This window comes from Camelina sativa, chromosome 16 (genome assembly GCF_030686135.1).
Source record: "Camelina sativa cultivar CO46 ecotype springtype chromosome 16, ASM3068613v1".
Classification (NCBI taxonomy): Eukaryota; Viridiplantae; Streptophyta; class Magnoliopsida; order Brassicales; family Brassicaceae; genus Camelina; species Camelina sativa.
The window spans coordinates 2,484,482-2,510,000 of NC_141895.1; the positions used below are offsets into that span (position 1 = coordinate 2,484,482).

General features: G+C 35.1%; 5 protein-coding genes, 1 non-coding gene and 1 pseudogene across 29 annotated transcripts in view; 4 read left to right on the top strand and 3 right to left on the bottom strand.

The window, feature by feature from the left end:
• Window positions 1-1,378: 1,378 nt before the first annotated feature.
• Window positions 1,379-2,897, bottom strand: LOC104749458 (uncharacterized). Its single transcript, XR_015583997.1, has 4 exons — window positions 2,316-2,897; window positions 2,104-2,171; window positions 1,866-1,956; window positions 1,379-1,750 (listed from the first exon to the last, which is right to left on the bottom strand). It is a non-coding gene; the product is annotated as an uncharacterized LOC104749458 (transcript).
• A 1,814-nt stretch (window positions 2,898-4,711) lies between these two features.
• LOC104749459 (sodium/calcium exchanger NCL-like) lies at window positions 4,712-7,334 on the top strand (annotated as a pseudogene). Its single transcript, XR_015585315.1, has 7 exons — window positions 4,712-5,249; window positions 5,333-5,517; window positions 5,614-5,671; window positions 5,758-5,939; window positions 6,034-6,173; window positions 6,265-6,861; window positions 6,956-7,334. The product of XR_015585315.1 is annotated as a sodium/calcium exchanger NCL-like (transcript).
• A 167-nt stretch (window positions 7,335-7,501) lies between these two features.
• LOC104749460 (protein SPEAR2-like) lies at window positions 7,502-9,240 on the bottom strand. Its single transcript, XM_010471103.2, has 5 exons — window positions 8,604-9,240; window positions 8,394-8,504; window positions 8,214-8,302; window positions 7,966-8,113; window positions 7,502-7,866 (listed from the first exon to the last, which is right to left on the bottom strand). The coding sequence occupies exons 1-5, from the start codon at window positions 8,988-8,990 to the stop codon at window positions 7,684-7,686; spliced, it is 918 nt and encodes a 305-aa protein (XP_010469405.2). The 5' UTR covers window positions 8,991-9,240; the 3' UTR covers window positions 7,502-7,683.
• A 2,277-nt stretch (window positions 9,241-11,517) lies between these two features.
• On the top strand, window positions 11,518-12,885 carry LOC147925049 (uncharacterized). Its single transcript, XM_087490787.1, has 3 exons — window positions 11,518-11,544; window positions 11,638-11,822; window positions 11,916-12,885. Exons 1-3 carry the CDS (start codon window positions 11,518-11,520, stop codon window positions 12,883-12,885), a joined length of 1,182 nt encoding a protein of 393 aa, XP_087346913.1.
• Window positions 12,886-16,195: 3,310 nt separating this feature from the next.
• On the bottom strand, window positions 16,196-16,890 carry LOC104749462 (RING-H2 finger protein ATL39-like). Its single transcript, XM_010471104.3, has one exon. The coding sequence runs from the start codon at window positions 16,749-16,751 to the stop codon at window positions 16,296-16,298; it is 456 nt and encodes a 151-aa protein (XP_010469406.1). The 5' UTR covers window positions 16,752-16,890; the 3' UTR covers window positions 16,196-16,295.
• Window positions 16,891-19,678: 2,788 nt separating this feature from the next.
• LOC104749463 (protein IQ-DOMAIN 9) lies at window positions 19,679-22,094 on the top strand. Of its 2 annotated transcripts, none has more exons than XM_010471105.3 (6): window positions 19,679-20,184; window positions 20,638-20,778; window positions 20,860-20,973; window positions 21,075-21,302; window positions 21,434-21,547; window positions 21,630-22,094. In XM_010471105.3, the coding sequence occupies exons 2-6, from the start codon at window positions 20,704-20,706 to the stop codon at window positions 21,912-21,914; spliced, it is 816 nt and encodes a 271-aa protein (XP_010469407.1). In that variant the 5' UTR covers window positions 19,679-20,184; window positions 20,638-20,703; the 3' UTR covers window positions 21,915-22,094. The 2 variants fall into 2 exon arrangements, with proteins under 2 accessions (XP_010469407.1, XP_010469408.1); XM_010471106.3 differs by lacking the exon at window positions 19,679-20,184 and adding an exon at window positions 20,227-20,453.
• A 25-nt stretch (window positions 22,095-22,119) lies between these two features.
• Window positions 22,120-25,519, top strand: part of LOC104749465 (nudix hydrolase 22, chloroplastic) — a 9,765-nt gene continuing 6,365 nt past the window's right edge. For 6 of the 22 annotated variants that reach the window (XR_015584464.1, XR_015584456.1, XR_015584458.1 and 3 more), the window contains exons 1-6: window positions 22,390-22,911; window positions 23,176-23,318; window positions 23,504-23,623; window positions 23,715-23,912; window positions 24,025-24,172; window positions 25,453-25,519. The exon at window positions 25,453-25,519 is cut by the window's right edge and continues 16 nt beyond it. Coding sequence is in view for 2 of the 22 variants with exons in the window: in XM_010471108.3 (XP_010469410.1) it covers window positions 22,620-22,911; window positions 23,176-23,318; window positions 23,504-23,623; window positions 23,715-23,912; window positions 24,034-24,120 (840 nt within the window). In the remaining 20 variants the exon portion in view is untranslated. Of the gene's footprint in view, window positions 22,912-23,175; window positions 23,319-23,503; window positions 23,624-23,714; window positions 23,913-24,024; window positions 24,360-24,451; window positions 24,543-24,705 lie in introns of those variants that run through there. The other 16 variants (XR_015584457.1, XR_015584460.1, XR_015584465.1 and 13 more) reach the window with 7 other exon arrangements.

The window sequence follows — 25,519 nt, forward strand, 5'->3', positions numbered from 1 at the left end:
CCATACGAACGTATAGATCATCGGTGTCTTTCGTAGTTCTTGCACATTTCAGTTGTTCTGTTTGGTTGTGATGTATGTGCTCTATGTGTTGTATGTGTGAAAGCTCGTCTTTGGAGACATTGTTGTTGATTCTTCTTCTCCAATAAAACCTATGAAAACAACTTTGTTTCCTTCAAGTGTGAATTCCCATATGAATCTATTTTCTTTATTTATTAATTATGAACACAATTTTAGAATTTTATATTACTTTTTGAAAGTGTGTCGAAAATTCGTATGTTTTTGTAGAAACAACTTAACTAAATTAGTCGGTGTATTTTCTTTCACGAATGTTATCATTGTTATATATTATATAGAAGAAACTTATCATATGTTCTTCGCTGATTTAGAAGAACACAAAGTATAATATTGGTTGTTTTGAGAGCAAGTGGTATTGGCAAATTTCACTCGGAAGATTCAATCTTATTGGGCCAATAAACTGACCGTCCCTTGCAAATTTCACTGATAATATCATATTCTAGTGTGTAAGTTTGATCCGGCAGCACTATCTTTATTATATTTTTGACGTGATCCGGCAGCAGTATCTTAGTATCGTGATGATATTATTTCCTTTTTACTAATGTAATAATATAACAACTTGCATTCTAACATCAGTCCAATAGTAATAGGGAGCTTTACTAGAGTAGGTCATAAATAGTAGTTTATTACTAGAATGGGGTAAGAAGGTTTGGTTCTAAATGGCAAAATCGCCTTTAGAAAAATATGTTAAGAAAAAAAGAATTACAAAACATGTTATCGTAAAGAATTACAAAACATGTTATCGTAATTAAAAGCCACATAGGAAAGAGAGTATTAAAAAGGAGCTGTGTTTGGAGGAAAAATGTCCCATCAATCCATAAGTCTACCATTATAGTGACGGTAGAGTTAGCTGAGTTTGGTAGAGTTAATGAATAGATTTATGGAATTTCTGAGAGTTATGCGGTAGATTGAAGTATAGTGGCGGTAGAGATATAATTAAATGATAGAGTCAAAATCTAGTAGATTTAAGCGACATAGATATAAATAGTTATGGTAGAGTTAGTAAAACCCTTAGAGTTATACGGTAGAGTAAGTCGCAGTCATAGACTTAAATTTAGTGGTGGTAGAGTAAATAAAAAAAGATTCTTAGAGTTATGGGTGAAATAGAGATAGTCGATAGACTTAATTGTAATGGTGGTAGAATAAGAGGTAGAATTGAGTTATATGGCAGACTAATAAATAGTGACCGTAGAGTTAGTATTTTTGATAGAGTTATTGCTGACAATAGAGTTTTTAAATTATGTTAGCCTCATTCGTAGACTATTAGAGTTACTAAAATAGAATAAGATTCGTAGACTCATTGTTTCGTGTGGTGGTAGAGTTATTGATTAAACGTAGATTTAGGTCATCGTTTTACAAGTATTTTGTAGGTTAAATGAAGTACTCTAAATGGTGAAAAGACAAAAATAACCTTAACGAAGAGTCAGGGGAATTTGTACTAAGTATAAATTGAGAAATAATGTGAACCTTGAAGTTTTTAAGTGGATTTCCCAATAGGCTAAAGAGAAGGGAATTAGAGTTTTGTCTAGGATTTTATTTTTGTTTGTAAACTCTAATTCCCAATAGGCCAAACCGCATCTTGTTCGTCATCTTCCTCCTCATCTCCACTCTCATCTTCTTCTTTTGGTGGTGGGGACATCTTTGAAGCCTTAGTGTGAGATTCAGAGTGGCGAGGCTGCATGAGATAACAAAAGGAGTAAATAAAGATAAGAACCCAACCCAACATAGATTATTAGCTAGACTGTGAGAGAGAGAGAAAAAAAAAGAATGAAGTAAACAGAAGCTTCTACCTTGGCACCGCTAGATTTGCTTCTGCTACTGTTGTGGTTGTCAACCTCAAAAATGGTTGGGAGATCATTTATCATCTGGAAGAGCCTCTTCCTGAAAACAATTAACGAGTTCAGATGTCAAAGAATATAAAACAATTAAGACACACAGATTGTCACACGTCAATTTACTTGCACACAGAATCACAATCTCAAAGGAGACATTTCATAAAACCATAAAAGAGTAAGCCAAGACACTCACATCATATTCAGTTGTTGTCTTTGAGACCGGCGCAACATATAACTTGGCAATACTACCATCAGCAGTATCTTCATGTATACAAACAAGGATTCAAACAATCAAAACCTCGAACAAACCAAGAAAAGTACCAAAAGCAAGTTTAACGATGAATCACCAAAGTTTACACCTTTTGTTCGATATGAAGGAGAAAAAAAAATTAAATTGGAGATAACCTGTAGCTGATTGAGACCGTCTCTTCCTTAAGCTGCCACCGCAAGGACTAGATGGAAACGGCGGAGGAGCGTTATTATTCTGATCAACGATCATGTTCTGTTGTTGTTGGCCAAAATAATTATCAAAATGCGGCTGACGGAAAGGCTGATCTCTGTTGTCGTTTTGAGGGTATTGGTGAAATCCGTTTGAAAAGAAACGCAACAGAAAGAGACCTCCACCGCCAACTCTTAAAGCAGATACCACCACCACTACCTAATTCGAGAACCCTGCTTCTCATCAAAAGCCATGCCTCGGCGAGAGAAAAATCCACCAGTCCAAAACACCACTCAAACCTTCCTCATGTCGGAATCGAACCACCGCAACCCCATGTCTCATTCTCAAATCTCCAATCAAAGCCGCAACAAACAAGAAAAAAGAGAAGCAAAAGCTTCTGGCCTGAGAAGGGAAGGTCGGAATCGGTGTTAGGTCAGCCACCGCGATCCGGCCTCAAATCTACATTTTTTTCCGGCGGCTAGAGCTCGAGAGAAAAAAGAATTAGGTTTATATTTGTTTTTTGGTTTTATATATATTTAAGTTTCTTTAAACCAAAAAATAATTCACAATGGCACTTATGTAATTCGAAGATTATAAAGGTGGTTATATGACTTTTCCTAACAATTATGTACTATTCTAGTAATTGAAACGAACAAGGACCTACTCGTAGTAATAAATTACTCTTTCCGTCTCATAAAGATTGATGTTTTGGAATATTCTTTTATCCCACAAAGATTGATGTTTTGTAAACTTCAAGAATAATCATTGAAAATATTCAAAATTTTGAATTGTTATTAGTTTAAAATTAAATAATATATCTTTAGTTAAAAAAAAATATATATTTAAACTCAATAATCATTGTTTTATTAAAATGTGTAAAAAATTCTAAACATTAATCTTTAAAAGACAAAGAGAATACTATTTATGTACTAGTATTCTTTCATAATAATAATATGTACTCGAAATTTACACTTCCTTCGAGTATTTAAATTTAAAGAAGTGTATTTAAATTTAGGCGTCAAATTGGTTCTTCTCCAAATATGAAAGTTTTGATGAATAAATAAGTCACATTGTGTTTCCCAACACATATAATAGAGCAGAGGACAACTGTATAACAACAGCTGTTCATGTTCACGTAAAACTTATCCATATATATTAAATTAACCCATAGTTGAACCCAAAAAAAAGCCCATCAATAATGTCAGAAATTCCACAATTTTGAATTTAATTAACCTAATGTTGGAACTACCAAATTTGATGTCTTTATGAAAGTATTGTGATGACTGATGAGAAAAAAAAAATGGATAGATCATAAGAGATAAAATAATTATGAAGACAAAGCTCTTTGGGTGTTTTAAAGTGAAAGGCTGATAAGATATTATTCCCTCTGATTCTTTTTAATTGTGGATTAAGATTTTTGCACAGAAATCAAGAAAAGTATTAAGTTTTCCTTTTTTGCACTTTAGTAATATATTTCATAATTTTTTTAATTGGTTAAAATTTTAAAATAGCAGGAATATTCATCAAACATCTGCGAAAATCTAAAACGACAATTATTATAAAATAAAAATTAAATCCTAAAACAACAATTAAATTTAAACAGAGGGAGTATAAATTTTTTGTGGTATATGTACTCTACTTGACTACTCTATTCAATTTGGAATCTAGGATACTAACTTTTTGATCTATATTCGTTTGTAATCAATTGGAAATTTGTTGTTAAGTTTAGGTTGGCTATTCGGCTGAATATAGGATTTTCTGTGTAAAAATATTATAGAAATATATAACATCTATCAAAAAATTGCAATAAAAAAAAAGAGAGGACATTTGGTTCTTAATTTGTAGTAAGATTTTGAATTTTTGATTATTGTCGAATACGGTGGATCTGGCGATTACATCCACTTGGTCAAAAATGTAATATATTATAGTATATTGACATATTGCTAAGTATTATACCATTGATTACATATGTAAAACAAATAAAACCTGTTTTTATAGCTTTTAAATAGTGATATACTCAAACTCACGTGATCGTGGCCATTGGTGCATGGAGAAATGTGATTGCACGTTGTTCTTCAATTTTTTGTCAAATATTGTAGATTTTTGCATTCGAATAGTCCATGAACCATCAAATGCTTTTGAAGTAGTTTTTTTTTTTTTTGTAATTGAGATTTTTTAAAATATTATAATAAACTAACCTTTTCCTGATCAATTAAAAGTATTAAATTCATACGTAAATAATGATTTTTAATTACCCATATTGGGTCAAGTATAAAATATTAAAATGGTTTTGTAGATCTCGATTATATATATATAAGCAGCAAAAAAAAATTGTAAGACATTTCTGAAATTGATACTCTTCTTCTTTTCTCTTCTCTCTTCAACCTCAGTCACATAACAACACTCTTTGAGTAGAAAACTTCCACAAAGATTTTAGTTCTTTTTTCGTTTTCACAGTGAAACAGCTCACATGCAAACATTCTCATTCAAGAGGAGGCCTATCCACCCACATTGCCCATTAACCTTCTTCTTTTTCATTTCCTCTTTAGCTCTAATCATATCTGGTGTGAGCTCTCGTGTCTTAAGTCCTGTCCCTCCGAATAACTCGATTTTGATCTCTGATGGCATCCATGACACCTCGGATCACAAGTTTCTAACGCTCGATCCTCCAAAAAACGTCCCCAAGGCAGCTTGCACTCATGTCTACGGGTTCCTTCCATGTGCAGACAATATTGGAGGTTATATCTTCCAAGTTTTCTCCTTTGGGTGTCTCTTGATTATTGGTGACTATTTCTTGTCTGAAGGAAGATCAAAACTCTTTGTAATCTTTGAGGTCGGGTTCTATGGCGGTATTGTCTTCCCTCTCCTTACAATGTTCCCAAGAATTGCCCTTATGATATGTAAGGATCCTTCCCAATAAGAAATGAGTTGAAAATATAAACTTTGACAATCTTAACTTACTTCTTGATTTTTTTTATCTCAGCACCAGGACTAGCAGCGACACACGAAGGTGCTCTCATGATTGTGGGAAACAACGTAGGAGTTACAATAGGACACACAATTTTTGCTCTGACAATGCAATGGGGAGCTTGTGTTGTCTTTGGTTTGACCAGTCCTAATCCAGATCCGTCAATCAGAAGAGAATCATCCATCAAAAGAACAACCTCGGTAAGAAAAGATTCATTTGTTCAAATCTGTTTAGTATAAGAGTTTAATAACAAGTTCTTATTTTAATAAATATGATCTTTTAATATATATATACAGGACACAAAGAATCCAAGAAGAGGATTTTACAGGATGAAGATATTGAAAAGTGTTGTTGGTATGTTTAAAAGACTTGCAGATTCATTCTCTTTTCTTTATTATGTGTGAAGTCTGTTTGATTTTGCGGTTTCTTGCTCTCTGCAGAAGCAAGCGTAGAGGCGGATCCTAAGAACAAGAAACCTGCAGGGATTATGCTACTGACTCTAATTCCATTTCTCTTGGTGACATTGCCTGATTTATTTGATGCACAACCTTGGAGTGACATCATTATGTTTATCACACTCATAATCTCATGTTCTTCAACCATTATCTACTTTGTTTACTCGGTATGAGCTCTCTGAAACAAGAAGTAATGCCTATAACGCTTGCAACTGGTTTGCTTTGTTGTCACACTCATAACCTTTTGTGGGAAACTTGCAGTATTTTGATACGGCAGACCAAAAGAAGAGTTTAGATCACGCCAAGTTTGAGCTCATGTCTGAAGTTCATAAGCATTTGCAGAGCTTTTCTCCTCGAACACTTATTAGAGATGGACAACTAAGTAAAGAAAGCTTGAAAAGGTTCAATTCTGTTTTTGTCTTAATCAAGAACTATTTCAGTTTGCTCTGTTTTCTGCTTTCTTACATTGCAAGTTTACTGTTTTTTCTCTAGTCTGTTCGATAAAATCGATAGGAACAAAGATGAAAGATTCAAATCTCGGAGCTTAAAGACTTGACCGTAGAGTTTGGAGTTTTTGGAAAGATGAAATGTGACATCAATGAATTTGCAAGCACTTTACTTGCGGAGTTCGACAAGGACAAAAACGGCGAATTAGACGAGAACGAATTCGAAGAGGGGGTAATGAAACTACTGAATCAATACAAATTTGATAACCAAGACACTCCAAGAGGGAACAATACATGCATTTACAGAACAGCCTCCGATTCCGTGCATGTCGCGAATCTGTCGCAGGGCGAGGAAGCTGGAGTTTTAAAGCTGGAAATGCCAAAGAAAAGTCTTGTTGCTAAGTTCCTCTCCCTGAGAACCTTAAGAGCTGTGATTAAAGTCATCGGTGGGATGCTAATTGTCGTCTTTCTTGCTAAACCATTTATGGTAAACATTGGACTCTTATCGTATTCAGCTGGAGTTCCTTCTTTCTACTCCGTATTTGCAGTAATCCCTTTGGTTAGAAACTTAAAGAACACTTTATCTGCACACTTCTGTCGAAAGAAAGACAAAGCAAGAATCGCATCTGAAAAGTTCTCTGAGGTTAGTTTACTTTATACTACATTTTCATTACCACATTACATTGATTTAAAACTATATCTTTAAGCGCTTTTTGTTTGTGGGGTTCTGTATGCAGATCTACAGAGATGTTACAATGAACAATCTGATGGGAATGTCGATAACATTAGCGATTGTATACACGAAAGGACTGAAATGGGACTACTCAATAGAAGCTCTTCTTGTTGTGGTAATTGGAATGGCGATTGGCTTACCGGCTTATGTGAGATCTACTTATCCATTCTGGATCTGTGTATTGGCCTTTGCCATGTATATCTTTTCTCTTGTCCTTATCTATATCCATTTTCACCTTAGGGGTCAAAGCTAAGCTTTCACCTTTTAGCTATAATCAGACTTAAAAGTCTTATCAATTTCATTAGTGTTTTTCCGTTATCTTATTGTGGATGAGAGCTTAATAAAGGCCATGTTCCTTTGATTAAACTCTGTTTTTGACATTATATGAACCGCTATTTAGGTTTGGATTCCTGTTTTTTCTTAAGCCATAATTAGATCTTAGATCATGGTGATGTCTGAGCTTCATATCCACTTGCATAGACAGCTAAACCAAGATTTCAAGAAACAATTGGTTTTGTTCTGTTTCTGTATTGTAAATCATGTTCTGTTAGCGACAATAGTAGTTTTTATTAGGAACTCAAGTGAAAGATTTTACTAAGACTTTTCAGTGTTACAACCAAACCTTCTTGTCAACAAGTCTTGGTTCGTCCATGAATCACAAACTAATAGAGTTGCGGGGAAGTTAACTGATATATCCAAAGATACATAAGACTAAAGTTGTTTCTAAAGTCACTATAACTTAAGGCTGAGATCGATTCCATGATCAGCGGCTGATTCATCATACTGGTCACAGGGTTGTCGTTTTCGGTCAGCATTGCTCCGATCTCCAGAGGGTATGAAGCTATAGAGCTTATTACTTCTCCATTGCATATCCTTATCATCAAAGTCTTTTTGTTGTTGTTGTTGTTGTTCGTACTAAAACCAAGATGATTTGATGAACCGGTGTAAGCAACTTCATTCAAATTAAGAGATTATAACAAAAATTATAATAGGAAAAATCTCTATTTTAGTTACCTGTAAGCCAAGTGGGATAAACCTCGGGTAATGACGTGGAAAGCTTGGAATGGAAGAATTAGGTGAATCAATGGCGATGGGATTGCTAATTGTTGTACCGGAGTCTTGAACCGGACTTATACCCAGCGACCGGTTTTGTATCGCGTCCCTTAAACATACGTTACACATTCAAGATTAGGTTTTTGATACATCAAGAAAATGAGCCGAGCCAAAAAAACAAAAAAAAAAAAAAAAACAAACAAAGAAACCTTAAAATTGTTGTTGTGGTTGGTCCAACGCTAGGTTCCGTGATGTCAGAAAGAAAATGCCATGGCCTCTTCTTCTTCGCATTGACCATCTATAGAAAAATATCAAAGAAACAAATCAAAAACACATTAGAAAACGTTACGTTTTATTATATAGTTTATGGAAATAATAAAACATAGTACCTTTTTATTTTGTTCCTCAAGAAACTGAGAGACAGAGTTGATTTGGTTTGAAGGGGGCTCTATGAATTGATAAAAACTCCCTTGTCCTAGAGGTGGATTCGGGAGATTCATCTGCAAAAATCATTACATTTAAATTTAATAATAAAAAATGTTATAATTAAAGAAAAAGATTAGTCATAAAATTCATAATTAATCATTCTCTCTTCATACCGTTAGAGAATGTTGCTGCTTCCTCTGAAAAACCGGCGCCGGAGGAACCAAAGACCCGTACGATAAAGGAAAAACCGGTAAAGACGGCAGTTTCTCCGGCAAAGCAAACTTTGGAGGACTCATCACTAAATCATAGGAAGACGGAGCAAAGAGAGTGTGATGATGATGATCCATGTTTTGTAGTAATAAAGAAGGAGAAGAAGAAAGTGGAGATTTATGCTCTTCTTGAAGACGGATCTTCTCTAGTTCGGCTACACCAGGTCCTCTTCGCCGTACTTTTACATTTTTCTTCTGTTTCTTCCGACAAGAACCAGAGTACTCATCATCATCTTCATGTAATTGTAACTCTCCATAGCTTCCACCTCTTGCGTTGTTGTTACTACACATTTTTTTTTTTCAGAAATGAAATGGGAGTGATAGATAGAAAAAGTAAGATCAGGAGAGAAGAAATAGGCTCTTCTTGCGCAGTGAGAAAAGTCGTGGGAAAATTTTAAAGAAAACTAAAAAAAATCTCCATGTTATTAGCTTTCTTTAGATCTTTCTGTGAAATGAACTACCTGGAGGAGAGGAGATAGAGAATCTACATTGGTTTCCGTGATTTTCTCTCTGGAAAAAATATTGTGATTCTCTTCCACCTAGAAATTACTTTAATATTGTAACTTTATAACCATTTTTTTTGAAGTTTCGCTTTCATGAAGAAATGTGCATAATTGTTTGATAACCCTAATAGTTACTGAAGATTCACATATCGATCTCTTTATTTCTTAGTTCAACAATTTTACTCAATGAAAGTTTTCTTTTAGGAAAAAGTGAATCATATATATGTATTGTTAATTTATAATAAGAAGAAGGGCCTATATGAAAATTTTATAAGTGGAAATTTTATTTTCTAATTCAAGAAGCTGGCGAGGATCAGAGAACATTAATGATTAATAGGAAATTTGGGGGATATTCATTTATTTTTGATCAAATTGAAGATTATATAATGGTCCCATAAACAAAAGCTGTCCACAATGTAAAACCCACTTGTGAAATATTATTAGTCAATAGGTTTCTTGTCTTTTACTCTTTATTTCTGTTAGAATGTTTAATTTGGGTGATTTCTATGTTTTCAAATAACCTTTATGCAATATGTTCACTCATATATAGCTTTTTTTCTTGGGTTTAGTGTTAAGTGTTGCATCATATATAGATAGTAGATTTGTAGCATAGAGTTAGTTTTCTCTATTTGATAATGTGATTGTCTTTTCATATTTATATTGACATAATTCTCTTGTGCCCCTATACTCCTATATGAGAAATTATTTTCTGCACTACCCCACTTATTCTCACTACCCCTTCTTTAATGAAAGGACAAAACTACCCCTCTAACAATTTTTTTTTAAAAAATTAAACATCCTAGTTGTACCTACCGCCCTCTTAATTATACCAGATATCTCTTAGTTATACCAGTTACATCCCGCATATCCCCTAGTTGTACCAGGCCCATTACAAATCCTTCGTAACAGTATAAGGAAAAACAATTAATTTAACTATCCGAATGTGTGTGTGTTAATTTTCACTTTTTAGTTTGGTTTTGAATATGTAAAAACCAGTACATCACAATAATGATGTTGCATCATGTATATCTTTGCGTCATCTGTATCAAATTAGGCTCCTACCTGTAATGGCCTGTACCCTACGATCCAACGTAAATCACGTGCTCGACATTTTCGGAAATCTATACTTATATGATACTATATTATTATCGACAGTGATTTTGTGTATCATTTCGATTTTAGAGAACATTACATTGGTCTATCCTTATCTTTTCGATGACAGCGTTCGACCGCTGTGATTGATGTTAATAAGCCCAAAATAAATAAATTATTAACTTTAGTAACAAATCATCTGAAATTTTGGTGTTGGCATGCATGCAGGTTCAACCGTTATAGGGATTCGACAATACATATATAAGACCTGTTAATGGCTTTTTTTTCAACACTTATTTATTAATAACTCATTACAGTGTAGATACAAATCCAATCACATCTTTTCAGGTTCTACATCTCTCCGAAAAATACAAAACTTTCTATTTTTCATGTTTCCCAAATGTGTGATCTCTCTTTTATACAAGTACAAGAACCTAAACTTCAAGTCTACAAGACTCCACACGCCTGACATAGTGCGAGTAGTTGCTACTTGCTAGTTAATGAGTCGTACATAAGCTTCCAACGTACTGTTCCGTTAAGTTTGGATCTCGAGCTTCAAACCGTAAAGCACCAAGGGCTTCATTAACTTAAGGAGTATAAACTTTTGTCTTGATTTTAAAGACTAAAGAGATAACAATTCCCACGAAATTAGTCTTTTAATTAAGCCACCTAACTTTCCTTCTACTTCGAGACCTTCTGATTCATAAAGAGTATAAACTTTTGTGTTGATTTTAAAGACTAAAGAGATAACAATTCCCACGAAATTAGTCTTTTAATTAAGCCACCTAGGATCAACAATAGTATTTATTTGCATAGGTTTTTGAAGACCAAAGACTGTCTAATAACAAATTTGATTGATATACTCTTGTTGTTTAAGCTTGAGAAAGGTTTAAAGAAGAAAGGAATCCTAGTCCTAATCAAGTTATGATTAGGAAGAAGATAAGGTCTGTCTAGGAGTTAGTTAGACTTTGTTGTTATCCTATTAGGAATATGTTTGGTTTTTTTCTTATATATATGCTTGCCGAGTTATGGCAAACATAAGAGAGTTTGAGAATTCGACTTGAGCTTTGTGAGAGCAATTGTGTGAGAACTTTAGTTTTGAGAGATTTTCTAAAGTTGTTTAATAAGAGAGTTATTCTTATTTTGATCTTTTGTTCATATAAAAAACCTGCAACTTCTGCAACTTTTCTATATTTGGTATCAGAGCCTCATAAAGAAAACTAATGGCAGAAATCGAGAGTGCAATCGTGGTAGCAAAACCAACAGAGGGAGGAGGATCTTCCTCGATCTCATGTCCGATGCTAACTGCCACAAACTACACAGTTTGGACAATGAGAATGTAGTTTGTTCTTAGGGTTAATAAGGCTTGGGAAGCAATTGACGCAGAGACCATAGATGAAGAAAAGAATGACATGGCCATTGCGTTATTGTTTCAATCAATCCCTGAGGCACTCATTCTACAAGTAGAGGAGCTTGATACAACTAAGAAAATATGGCTAGCAATCAAGAACAGACATGTTGGAGTTGAGTGGGTTCGAGAAGCTAGGTTGCAAACTTTGATGACTGAGTTTGACAGATTAAAGATGAAGGATACATAAACTGTTGATGAATTTTCTGGAAGGATATCTGAGATCTCTTCCAAATCAGCTGCACTAGGAGCAGTAATTGAAGAATCTAAATTGGTTAAGAAGTTTCTTAAGACTCTTCCTCGAAGAAAATATATTCATATTGTTGCCTCTTTGGAACAAGTACTTGATTTGAATACAACAAGCTTTGTGGATATTGTTGGACGGCTTAAGGCTTATGAGGAGAGGATTTTTGATGATGAAGAACCACAGGAAGAACAAAGCAAGTTAATGTATACAAGCACTGCTGCTACCAACCAAACTAATGCAAACAAGTTAATGTATGCAAGCGCTAATGCTGATACCAACCAAACTAGTTACTCTAACCAGAATCAATATGAATACAATGGGAGCTACAGAGGAAGAGGCAGAGGAGGAAGATTTTCTTACCGAGGAAGAGGAAGAGGACGCAATGGAGGACGATATGCTTCACAGATTACATGCTTTAGATGTGAAAAGATGGGTCACTATGCAAGAAGTTGTCCAAACCGATTACTCAAATTGCAGGAAGCACAAGAAGTTGAAAAAGATACAGAAAACGCAGATGAACTCTTGATGCATGAAGTCGTTTTCATGAATGAAAAACGTTGTATTCCAAGCAAATTTGAGACAAACACAGATAGAGATAATGTTTGGTATCTCGATAATGGGGCTAGCAACCACATGACCAGAGATAGACGATATTTTGATTCATTGGATTTAACTGTCACAGGAAAGGTCAGATTTGGAGACGACTCTCGCATTGATATCAAAGGCAAAGGGACTATAGCGTTTGTTGACCTTAATGGAGATGAAAGAAAGATGACTGACGTTTACTACATACCTGGATTGAAGAGTAACATAGTTAGTCTTGGTCAAGCTACAAAGGCTGGATGTGATATTAGACTACGAGAAGGACTTCTAACAATGAGATATCGTGGAGGAAAATTACTTGTCAAAGCAGTGAGGTCACCAAACAGACTATAGAAGATTAGAATGGGTCTGAAAGATAACATATGTCTATATATAACTGATGTAAGCGAGGCAAGTAAGTGGCATGCAAGGATGGGTCATGTGAATTTCGACACTTTGAACTCTATGAACGCGAAAAGGTTAGTTCATGGAGCTCCAAGCACTACACTTGAGAAAAAGCTTTGCAGTTCGTGTTTATTGGGCAAACAAACACGGCGAGTTTTTCCACAGGCAACCACTTATCGGGCAACAAAAAAGCTTGGGCTTATACACGGTGATCTCTGCGGTCCAATTTCACCAAGTACAAGTGCTAAAAATCGATACATCTTTGTTCTCATAGATGATTACTCACACTACATGTGGACAGTCCTGTTAAAGGAGAAGGGAGATGCGTTTCAGAAGTTTAAAAACTTCAAGATGATGATAGAGAAGGAAACTGAGAGCAAGATACAAACTCTAAGAACAGACAGAGGAGGAGAGTTTGTATCCTTCGAATTTAGTTCTTTTTGTGAAGAGAATGGCATTCAAAGGCACCATACAACACCATATACACCACAACAGAACGGTGTAGTGGAGAGGAGGAATAGAACTTTAATGGAGATGTCAAGAAGTATTTTGAAGCACATGGGTATGCCAAACTACATGTGGGGTGAAGCTTTGAGACATTCAACTTACCTTCTGAACAGAGTAACAACACAGTCACTTAAAGACAGAACACCATATGAACTTTTCAGAGACAAGATACCTAATGTTGATCACATTCGAGTTTTTGGTAGCATCAGATACGCAAAGGTGGATTCTTCGTGTTTGAGAAATCTGGATGACAGGACTCGCATACTCGTTCATCTAGGAACAGAGCCTAGCTCGAAGGCTTACAAGATGTTTGATCCTCACACGAAAAAGGTTATTGTTAGTAGAGATGTTATTTTCGACGAAACCAAAGGTTGGGACTGGAGGATTGATGATACGATGTCAAACAGCAGTGATAGTTTTAAAATCATGGATGATGGTTTTGGAAACCATGGCTTACACGAAGACAACAGGGGAACTGAGACAGAGCAGAATGATGTATACGACAGAATGTTAGAAGATGGTGAGAACATAAAAGACAATGAAGAAATAAAAGACCAAGACCAAGAATGTTTACCTGCAAATATGTCACCGGTCATGTTGAGAAGATCTCAGAGAGAGAAGCATACTCCTAAGTATCTTGAGGATTATGTGTTGTTAGCAGAAGAGGAAGGAGAGATGCTGCTGTTGAGTTTAAACAATGAACCAAGAAATTTCCTAGAAGCAAAAGATTCTAAAGAGTGGACACAAGCTTGTGAAGAAGAGGTTGGTTCTATTGAAAGATTGCAGACATGGGATCTTGTTGACTTACCTGTTGGAGCTAAACCTATAGGACTTAAGTGGGTCTTTAAGCTAAAGAGGAACTCAGATGGTAGTATTAACAAACACAAGGCAAGAATTGTTGCTAAGGGATATGTGCAACAATATGGAGTTGACTTTGAGGAGGTTTTTGCTCCAGTAGCTAGGATTGAGACAATTAGACTACTTGTTGATCTTGCAGCAGCACATGGTTGGGGGATACATCACCTTGATGTTAAAACAGCCTTTTTACATGGTGAACTTAAGGAAACAATCTATGTCTCACAGCCAAAAGGTTTTCAAAAGATTGGAAGTGAAGAAAAGGTTTACAAATTAAACAAAGCATTGTATGGACTGCCACAAGCACCTAGAGCTTGGAACAACAAGTTAAACACGATCTTGTTGGGTCTACGGTTTGTTAAGTGCACAAAGGAGCCTTCAGTGTATCGGAAAAAACTTGGAGAGCATCTTTTGATTATTGGTGTGTACGTCGATGATCTCTTTGTGACAGGAACAAGTTTGACGGCGATCAATGAACATTGGTGTCATCAAATTTCGAGATGAGTGATCTAGGCAAACTAACATATTATTTGGGAATTGAGGTGACACATCATCAACATGGAATAACATTGAATCATGCCCGTTATGCGCAGAGAATACTTGAAGAAGCAGGGATGAGAGATTGCAATCTAGTGCATACACCGATGGAAATTGGTCTAAAACTGTCCAAAGCTGAGAATGAGAAGGAGATTGATGCAACCGGGTATAGGAGAAATGTAGGATGTCTTCGTTATTTGCTTCATACTCGACCTGATTTATCTTTTGCAGTGGGAGTTCTGAGTCGTTACATGCAGAGTCCTAGAGAATCACATGGAGCTGCTATGAAGCATTGTTTACGTTATTTGAAGGGAAAAATAAATCTTGGTTTTAACATTCGGCAGAACAGAGATACCAAGATTGATAGGATCCAGTGATTGTAGTCACAATGTTGATCCAAACGATGGTAAAAGTACCTCTGGTCACATCTTCTATTTAGGGGAAAGTCCAATAACTTGGTGTTCACAGAAGCAAGACGTCGTAGCTCTGTCCTCCTGTGAAGCCGAGTTCATGGCCAGAACAGAAGCAGCAAAACAGGCTATTTGGCTGCAAGAGTTGCTGTGTGAGATCACTGGTGATCCTTGCCAAAAGGTTTTGATAAGGCTAGATAATCAATCTGTGATTGCATTGATGAAAAATCCAGTGTTTCACGGGCGAAGCAAGCACATACACAGGCGTTTTCACTTCATAAGGAAGTGTGTCGAGAATGGAAGAATAGAAGTAGAGCATGTTCCTGGAAGTGAGCAGAAGGCAGATATTTTGACAAAGGCCCTTGGAAGGATCAAATTCAAAGAGATGAGGGAACTTATTGGTTTGAGTGATGTGAAGAGTGAAGTCAAGCTTAAATGGGAGATTGTTGGTTTAAGCTTGAGAAATGCTTAAAGAAGAAAGGAATCCTAGTTCTAATCGAGTTATGATTAGGAAGAAGATAAGGCTTCTAGGAATTATCTAGACTTTGTTGTTATCCTATTAGGAATTGGTTTGGTTTTTGTCTTATATATATGCTTGCCGAGTTATGGCAAACATAAGAGAATTTGAGAGTTAGCTTTGTGAGAGCAATTGTGTGAGAACTTTAGTTTTGATAGATTTTCTAAAGTTGTTTAATAAGAGAGCTTTTTGTTCATATAAAAAACGTGCAACTTCTGCAACTTTTCTATAATTCTCAAAACCCGTTCTATACTCTAGCGTCTCTACAAGAAAGTGGAACTATTATATATGTATACTTACACCAGAAAATCAACCAAAATAAATATTATGGACAATGAACCATACTTGAATCTAAAATATATAAAGTTTGACTTCTCATTTGATCGAGCATCTCAAATCTATGTAGTATGAGTATATGACCCAAAGCCGCATGTTAAGTTATATCATTTGTACATTTCACATCAATCTGAAATAATATTACAATTAGCAAAAAAAACAATTAAAAAATATACATTGGCATATATACCCATCAACTATACTATACTTTCTAAGACCTTATCACCAGAGCTAGCCGTCGGCTGAGCCAGTCTACGACACACAGGACAAGTTGCGTGTGATTCAAGCCACTTACCTATACATTCCTCATCAAACATGTGCATACAATTTGGTAAAACCTTAATCACAACATTCTTGGGAATTAATCCTAAGCAAACCGGACATTCGATCTCCTGATTGTTGCTCTCGGGATCACTATTATCCGGTTTGTAAGAAAAGGTGGGAAAGGCGGCAATCACGGAAGCACTAAGACCTTGGCACGGTGGCTCTCTTCTTCCGTGGTACTCGTTCTCTTCTTCCGGTGATACATCAAACCTACGGCGTTTGAGTAAACAAAGAACGAGAAGGGCGAAGATAACGGAGATAGTTACGAGAGACGTTACGGCAGCAAACCAAAGGATGATTGCGTTTAGTGAAGGATCGTTGAAACCCATCTCTTTGATCTCTATGTATAAAGCCTACCAAAATGGTTCTCAAGAGTTAATATAGGATTATACATTTATATCTGCAGTTTTATATATAGATCATCGAGAGTTGACATTCCGTTTGAATATATTTGGATTAAGAGTTGAAATACGTTCACCACTAATGAACTTGGAGAATAGAGAAACATTATCATTATATCAGTTGAATTAAAGAACAGGCTTGATTTGAATCGGTACACCACAAATGGGATTAGTTTATAAATTTATGTTTGCTGCTTGTGGGGTTATATGAATTTTTTTTGTATACTAAATCAATAATCAAGCATAGAAGTCGAAGAAAAATTTGCTAAATGGATAAGGATACGAACGGGGTCATTGTCGATTGAATTAACTGTCTATATGTCTGAAAAGACATAAAGATTATACAAAATCTATAATAGCTGCAAAACTATTTATATGGACCCTATATTGTACGTGTGGAACTTTCTTTCGGGTTAATTTGTTGTAAATGAAGTTTCTGCCTCATATTTGATTTGAGAAACTTTTGTATTGATTAAAAAAAATCATGAATGAGAGTAGTAAAGTCGAATTAACAGTAATTGTAAAGCTCTTGGACTTTTTTTTTTTCATTCTCAAAGATGTTTTGCGTTTTGTTTTGTATGGAGTTTTTTGCTTCATATATTTTTAAAAGTTGATGATAAGAATGTAAGATCTGAAGCCTAAAACAACACTCTGTTACTTAATTAATTATCTTTGGCAACATAATTTATTTACCATACTGCTGGCTATATAGATTTTCGTTTATATATTTACTCCCTCTTATTCTTTTTAATTTGTCGTTTAAGATTTTTGCACAGAAATTAAGAAATGTATTAAAAAAATGTTTTTGCACTTTATTAATATATTTCATAATTTTTTGATTGGTTAAAACTTTAAAACAGCAGGAATATTCATCAAACATCTGCATTGAAAAACTAAAACGATAATTATTATGAAACAAAAATTAAATCCTAGAACGACAATTAAATTTAAACGGGAGGGAGTAATTGATTATAGTTTTTAAAGAGCTTAAGTTGGGAAACTTGTAAGTTTTGTTCTTTTTGTAATATTTTTGTTTTTTGTATACCCTTTAAAATCTCAAATGACATGACGAAAAAGAACAAAACTGCAGCCGTGACTACCAATCCATGTAAAACACCGTTAAAACTCATAATTATCTTTTTTTTTTTGTTTCCTTTAAAAGGTATTCAAAAACCTCCAAAGTTAAAGATGTATACTTGATCCTAGTCTTGATCACATAGTCAGCGGGATTAGTAATTATGCTACATCCCTAGATGACTAGATCTTGACACATTGAGTCGTAGTCGGACCAAAACACCCCTAGATCTTGACCGAATGATCCAAAACTGAAACAAGTATTCAATAGTCTAAGTGTTGCCTGGACTAGATTAGTATATTACATAGGCCTTAAATAAATTGGTTAAAAATTACTCTCTCTCGTTTTTTTTTGTTATTCTAGAGTAAAAATTTTGTTTTCCAATACTTGTCATTTTAAGTTTCCAATGCATATGTTTGGTAAAAATATCAATTTTATCTCAACTATTTTAATGCTTTGACCGATAAAAAAATTAGAAAATGTAATAAAAAAGATGTATAATAGAACATTGATCTATTTTCTTAATTTGTGTGCAAAGCTCTAGAACGACAAGTAAAAAAACCGGAGGAAGTAGTAAATAGCAATATATACTATTCTTTCCATTCATAAATAATACTTAATTGTTTTGAGATTTCTTTTTACTCCATATACTACTCATGAATTAAGTATAGTACTCCGTATAGGCGTATACAATGACCTAACCTCAAAACATGTATCCTAGCGTCAACTACTTTTCGAGATCTTCCCGTTTACTGTCTGATTATTTCATTCACTAGAAATTAGGTACAAACCACAGATGAGGTGGCTCAGCTGCTGAATCCACATAAATTTTAGCTTAACTATTGGGAAAAATTTTCCTCTTAAAAGATTCATTAATTTTGATTCTTGTCTGTGGTAGATGGATCAAAAATGAGTGAAAGGTAGGTGCAATATCGATTTGGGAAACTTCGGACCCCTCAGGCCCTCTGCCGAAGTCAAATGATTCTGCTTAAGCCATTGCTTTTTTTGCTCATCATTATAGACCAACCACTTCGAGAAACCATTTGATAACAGATATAATATCCACTAATATCCAAATACCACCTCAACAAACTTAAATCGAAATAATAATTCTTATGAAAAAGCCAAAAATATTTGCTATACAGTTTTAATAAAATCTTAATTATTTCGTTTGGATTTGTGTATATGGAGTTTTTTTTTTCAAATGTTTATTTAAAGCTAGTTATATAGCCACCACATAAACAACCATACACAATGTACATTGTTATTCTGTCGCTATGTTCGAATATACATTTGACACACAGTAGATAAAGATTAGAAGAAACATTTGAAATTTGGTTTGATGTTCTCGACCGCTTAATTCAAAACATTATCAGTTTAAGAGATAAAAATATTTTAATTGGTAATATTTTTTAACAAGGTTGGTTAAATTATCCAATCGCAATTAGTAATCCATGCATAGATAGTCATCAAAACAATTATAATTCTTAAACACATTAGCCATCGGTCGTGTGGCCTCAAACCTCAAATCAAAACTTTAAACATAATCAGATTGGTTAAACTGTCATAGTTGATATTTAATTATACATTATGGAGAATCATTTAAAGGAAAATAAAAATAAAAATAAACGAAAGTGGTTTAAATTTTCCAATCTCGTAATTAATATTTCACTATTTTTCAACTTTTTTTTTTCTTGTTGTTGCTCAAAGCCTCAAACTACTTTTCAACTTCTAAATTTAGAGGAGTATAAATGAGTCCCGAAAAATTCTGATGGGTGGTATATAATTATGACATACATCTTTCTTATAAGAAAAGTAAATAACTAGTTCGTGATAATTACTAACTCTTCGTATCTTTAAACAGACGGTAGACCAACGTGATATAAAAAGAAAAAAGGAGTCGAATCTGACAAATCTTAGATATGTTTTTTTTTTTAATTTTTTTTTATTTTACATTAAACTGTTTGGTGTGTAACACTGTGACAATTTGATTAAACAATGACTGATTATGATTTACAGATAAAATTTTAAAAATGTGATTACAGCCTAATATTTATTTTCCAGTCTCCTCCACGAGTCACGACGCAGTAATGATGTCTCTTTTATAGTCTTTACTTCTTCCTCACTACAGGCACACACACACACAGAGAACAAATCTCCGTTCTGTTTTCCTGTCTCTCTGCTTTTTAGTCTTCTGCGTTTGTTCTTTGTTCATCTTTGTGTCGTCGCCAAAGCCAGTTTCCTTCACATAGCTTTTCTTTCAAGAACCTGTGGTCCCGAACTCAGGTTTTTGTCTCTATCTTTAGTTCCTTCCTTAGTTGAAAAAATGGAACTCTTTTGTTTTGTTTTGTTGATTTCAATGGTTGTAGATTGGATCTGAACAATAGAACAATTTTTGTGGTTTGTATTTGCCGATTAATTTTGTAGGGTTACTACTAATCTTGTTCAGTTTAATGTTTATTCTTGCTCACTTCTAGTATTGGGTTTTGTAAAGTTTGAACCTTTTTCGATTTTTTATATAGCGTTGGTTTTTTCAATTCACCTAAAGATTTAAGGTTAGCTATCAACAACTTACTTCATTTAATCCTCCCTCCTCTCTAATTGAATATACTTTTCTATTGGGTACATATGATTTTGGTTGTGTTATGAGTAGACTTGTAGTCAAGAGTTTAGTTGGAGTAGTTGATCCTTTACTATTTAGCTATTTTGTTAACCAGAATATTTTCTCATCCATCTCAGGTTTAGAGCAGGCATTTGCTTTATACATACAAAGCTGTTTTGGTGATAAACGAAACAGACTCTGAGATGGCTTCTGGGAATTTGATTAAGGCTATAATTAGATTGAAGAGGGGTAAACAAAGGAGCATCAAGAACGAGAAGGTATGTTTTATTTCTTCTTCACATTGGCATGAAACAAAATACTAAGTTGTGTTTCTATTAAAGATGTACTCTGTGACACAGGGGTTTGTTAAACCTAAAGCGTCCAAGAAGAAGGGTACTCTTTCTTCATCACTAGTTACTCGTACTGAGGATTGGGCTGCAACTCGGATTCAGACTGCTTTTAAAGCCTATAAGGTTCATTGAGTTGTTTGGTTTCCAAATTTATTTTCATGATTTTTACATTTTACATTGGAAATTTTAAGGGATCTTGTGCTGTGGTCTTTTGCTTTGCACAGGCTAGAAAAAGCTTACGGCGTCTAAAGGGAATTGCAAGAGCAAAGTTATCTACTGAGAAGCACTCTGTGAAGAACCAAGCGGTGGTCACATTGAGGTATCTTCACTCATGGAGTAAAATACAGTCAGAGATAAAGGCTCGCCGAGTTTGCATGGTTACCGAATGGCGACTTAAGAATAAGAGATTAGAGCATCAGCAAAAGCTTGAGGCAAAGCTTCATGATGTTGAAGTAAGCTTTTCTATCTTAGTTCCAGAGACACATCTTGTTTCCCCTCAAACTCTTCTTGAGCTGTTTAAAGCTCAGGCTGAGTTTTTATCATCTGTAAACAAATGAACTTAGAAGTGATACAAATGATGCAGGTTGAGTGGAATGGTGGGTCAGAGACAAAAGATGAAATCTTGGAGAGGATACTTCAAAGGGAAGAAGCAACGATCAAGCGGGAAAGGGCTTTAGCATATGCCTTCTCTCATCAGGTATATTTTAAAAACAGGTTCTTTCTTGTTTGCTGCTTTGGATGTGAGAAGAAAACTTTTTAATCTATGGCCTTTATAACAGTGGAAAGCCGATGGTAAGACTCAGTGGCTGGGGAGTTATGAACTGGGAACCACTAATTGGGGTTGGAGCTGGAAAGAGCGTTGGATATCAGCTCGGCCTTGGGAAGTAAGATATACAGTGACTCCTAAGAAACCGAAGAGCTCAAAGACATTTTGCAAAAGTGAGACTAACTCAAATTCACCGGCAAAGAGAGTAATGTCATTATCATCAGTTCCAGCCAAAGCTTCATCCTTGGGAGCTAAAAACACAGTGAAACCACGGAGATTGTCATTTCCCGGTGCGTGAAGCGAAGTTAACTTTGTCTGCGTCTAAAAAAGTATACTCGTACACTTGAAGATTGAGGGTATATTTATTGGGTCTTATGTTTTGTCTGTGGTGTGATGTAAATATATGTATATTTGTTAATGTAGACTACAATGGTGGTTCTTGTTTGTTTAATACATGCATCTGTTTGTTCTATAAAAAGTCCCAAAACAATTTATTATACTATGCCATAAGAAAAGCCGATCAACCAGACTGGAGTAACAAAATATGCGCGGATCTGCGCGTTCCAACCATGATTGGATTGACATGCCTAGGCTAAGTCTTGAATTTATTTCCTTTTCATTTTTCAATCAATCTTAAATTTTAGTGTACACTAGTTCCATTGTAAGTTTGTAACTTTTTCTAGGTTATGCAACTCAAATTTTGAACCACCTTGAATCCGGTTGGTGCCACAACTCGAAACATATTTCTTGGCACTACCATTTTGTTACCGTCTAACCGAATAAATACATAAAACCAGTAATCAGGGGCAAGGGCAAAAAGTTACTAATCTAAACCAACCTTAAATCTAATTTTAGGGTTAATTCAAAGGTTCAATTTTGAAGTCATTAGGGTAAAAAGGTTCAATTTTGAAGTCATTAGGGTAAAAAAGGTTCAATTTTGAAGTTCCATTGGTGGTCTGGTCTGCCTTTGGCTTCTGCGACAGCTGGAATTCTCTGCAATATCATGAAGTCGGCAACATCGGCCACGTCGCTAACGGCGACAAGCTTTAAACTCGGATCTCCCAGACTCTTAGCCTTGGCGCAGCAGCTGCGTCTATACAAACCGCCGCTTTCTTCACCGTTCGACGAGGAGAGCACCAGGAAATTGGTATCCCACGTTGGGTTTCAGGAACTTATGGCTCCGGTGAGGCTCACCCTGAAGAAAGCGGCTGTCTTGATTTGTCTCTTTGAAGGAGACGACGGTGATTTGCGTGTGATCCTCACTAAGAGGTCTTCCACATTGTCTACTCACTCGGGTTTGTACTTTGCTTTTCGAATTTGGTTTTCTGAGTCTCAAAATCAAGTTGATTGGGATCTTCTTTTATTATGAGGGGATCATTTAAAGTTGTCGTCTTTGAAGCCATTTTATCTAATTGTTCAGACCTACAGGGTTAATGGTTTGAAAAGCCAGAAGTGCTTAATGATAATTCTACTATCATTAAGTATAGGAACGGAATAAATATGGGATAATGATAATGATACTATTGTTGATGAATGGTGTTTTTTTTTATTTGTTGTAGGAGAAGTTTCTTTACCAGGTGGTAAAGCAGAAGAGCATGATAAGGATGATGGGGTCACTGCAACCAGAGAAGCAGAGGAAGAGATTGGATTAGACCCTTCTCTTGTTGATGTTGTTGCCTTCCTCGAACCATTTCTGTCTCAGGTATAAAAAAGCGCTCACTATCCTCCTTTGTCTCATTTTAAGATCTGGGAGCTGTGTTTTCTGCGGACACAGAGTTATGTTTGATTGTTGGTTTAGGCTCTATTCCATATTGTTACTGCCATATACCAAACATAATTTAAGCTTATGAAGTGTTTTGCTTATCTGTGCTTCATTTTCCTATGCAGCATCTGCTTAGAGTAACTCCTGTGGTAGGAATATTATGGGACAAAAAAGCGTTCAATCCAAGGCCAAGTCCTACAGAAGTGGAAGCCGTGTTTGATGCACCCTTTGAAATGTTTCTGAAGGTTATTCTTGTTTCTTTTTATCAAGGAGGCTTTATAGTTGCAGTTTTTATTTTACTCTGAAGCATTTTTGGTTGAAATATATCTTACACAGGATGAGAACCGGAGATCCGAGGAGATTGAGTGGATGGGGGAAAAACTTTTGTTCCACTTCTTTGATTACAAAACAGGAGATAACGATTATGTTATATGGGGTTTAACTTCCAGAATCTTGATAAGAGCTGCAACAGTGGTTTATCAACGACCACCGGCTTTCATTGAACAGAAACCTAACTTGAAGTACTCCAAAATGGTAGGCAGACATATTTTGCTCAATAGTGTTATCCTAGACGTTCACATTTACTATAAGTCCAACAAAAAGACAATAAGGGAATGATACCCATATAACTGATTCCCTGTACCAGTGAATGCAGAACCAGGCTACTAGTTTATATGGAAAGTTGAAGGCGCTGAATTCTTGCATCCGCCTTCCTTGGAGATCTTGTAGCAAATTTACATGAATCTTGTGAAAAAGGACGATTGCTAGAGGTGTATCTGTTTGGTCATGTCCAGGTCAGTCTGTATTACTGATATTTGTAAAGTTACCTTTTGTCTGCTCTTTGTTTCCAAAGTCATTTCTGCAGTATGTTCAATTGTGAGCAGTGAGGTATTTCCATGTTATCAGTACATCCTACAACAAATATCAGTTTCATTTGTAGAAATGGTGGATTGTTCATTTATAATGTAGGAACTTGTGCTACGTTTTGTTTCCCTTTGGACCTGTGACCTCTCGGTTGAGAAATTATATTCAAATGTAGAAGAACACTTATCTTGTTTATTATTCTTGGATAGGTGTTCTTTATGAAGCTCATATGTGAAAATCAAGCATAAACTTCTAGATCTAGAATCCAATCTTTCACCGTCACTTAGAGCACAGACTTTTGTAAGTTGTCACTGAAGTTATAATCATACCACTATATCAAATACCTGCTGTTGAGCAATTTAGCTAATGCAAAAGAAAAACCGATTAAGTCAATGTAGGGTCTAGTTCCCTTAGTTGACTTATAGTGATGTAATATTTTAGTCTTAACAAATCTGATCTGCAGGATCTGTTTCACAACTGAGAGTGAATCTAAGGCAATGACTGTTTCCATTTTCATTGGAAAGTGAATTACTTGTTCGCAATTCTGTGGCCAGAAATACTCCGGAAATATATTTGGTCCACTTGTGGAAGCTCTTGTATCATTTTTTTAGTTGGCCGTTTGCACTCATCATGTGAAACATTCCATTAGTTTAATTCATTTTTGATCTGGTTTCTATGAAGATTTGCGTAATTTTTTTGATCTGGGTTACCCATATATATGCCTGGCCTACAATAAATTTCTGGTTGATTTCCTTATGGAAAATCAATGTATCTAATAATCTAAAGACAAGGATACCTTTTGGATCTTGTTGACTTTGATTGAATAATTATCATCTAATTTCTGTAAGTTGGTGTAAATGAATAAATTATGGCCTTTTGATGTGTGGAATAAGAATCATATTTTGGTCATAATTTTGCATTTAAAAAAAAAAAGAATTCAAGCCAATTGTATGTTTGTTGATTTTTTGTATTCATATTTCATAGGATCTCACTAGAGCACATGATTGACGTTTTGTTTCCTAGTAGTAATCATTGCTGGGTTGTAAAACATAATTAAAGGGAATATCTTGCAAGAACTGGACCTAAAATCTCGTGTTCACTACCACTGAACTTTGGTTCGAAACATCTGTTCTGGAAATTCAGTTACCTTTTGTGTGGGTGTGTGGGGGTGTATATTCTTCCGTCGCTTACTTGTTTTCCTTTCCTGCAGCATACTGCCTCCGTTATTTATACGTACTATCATCAAGACGATCGTTTTTGTGCATATCACAACCATT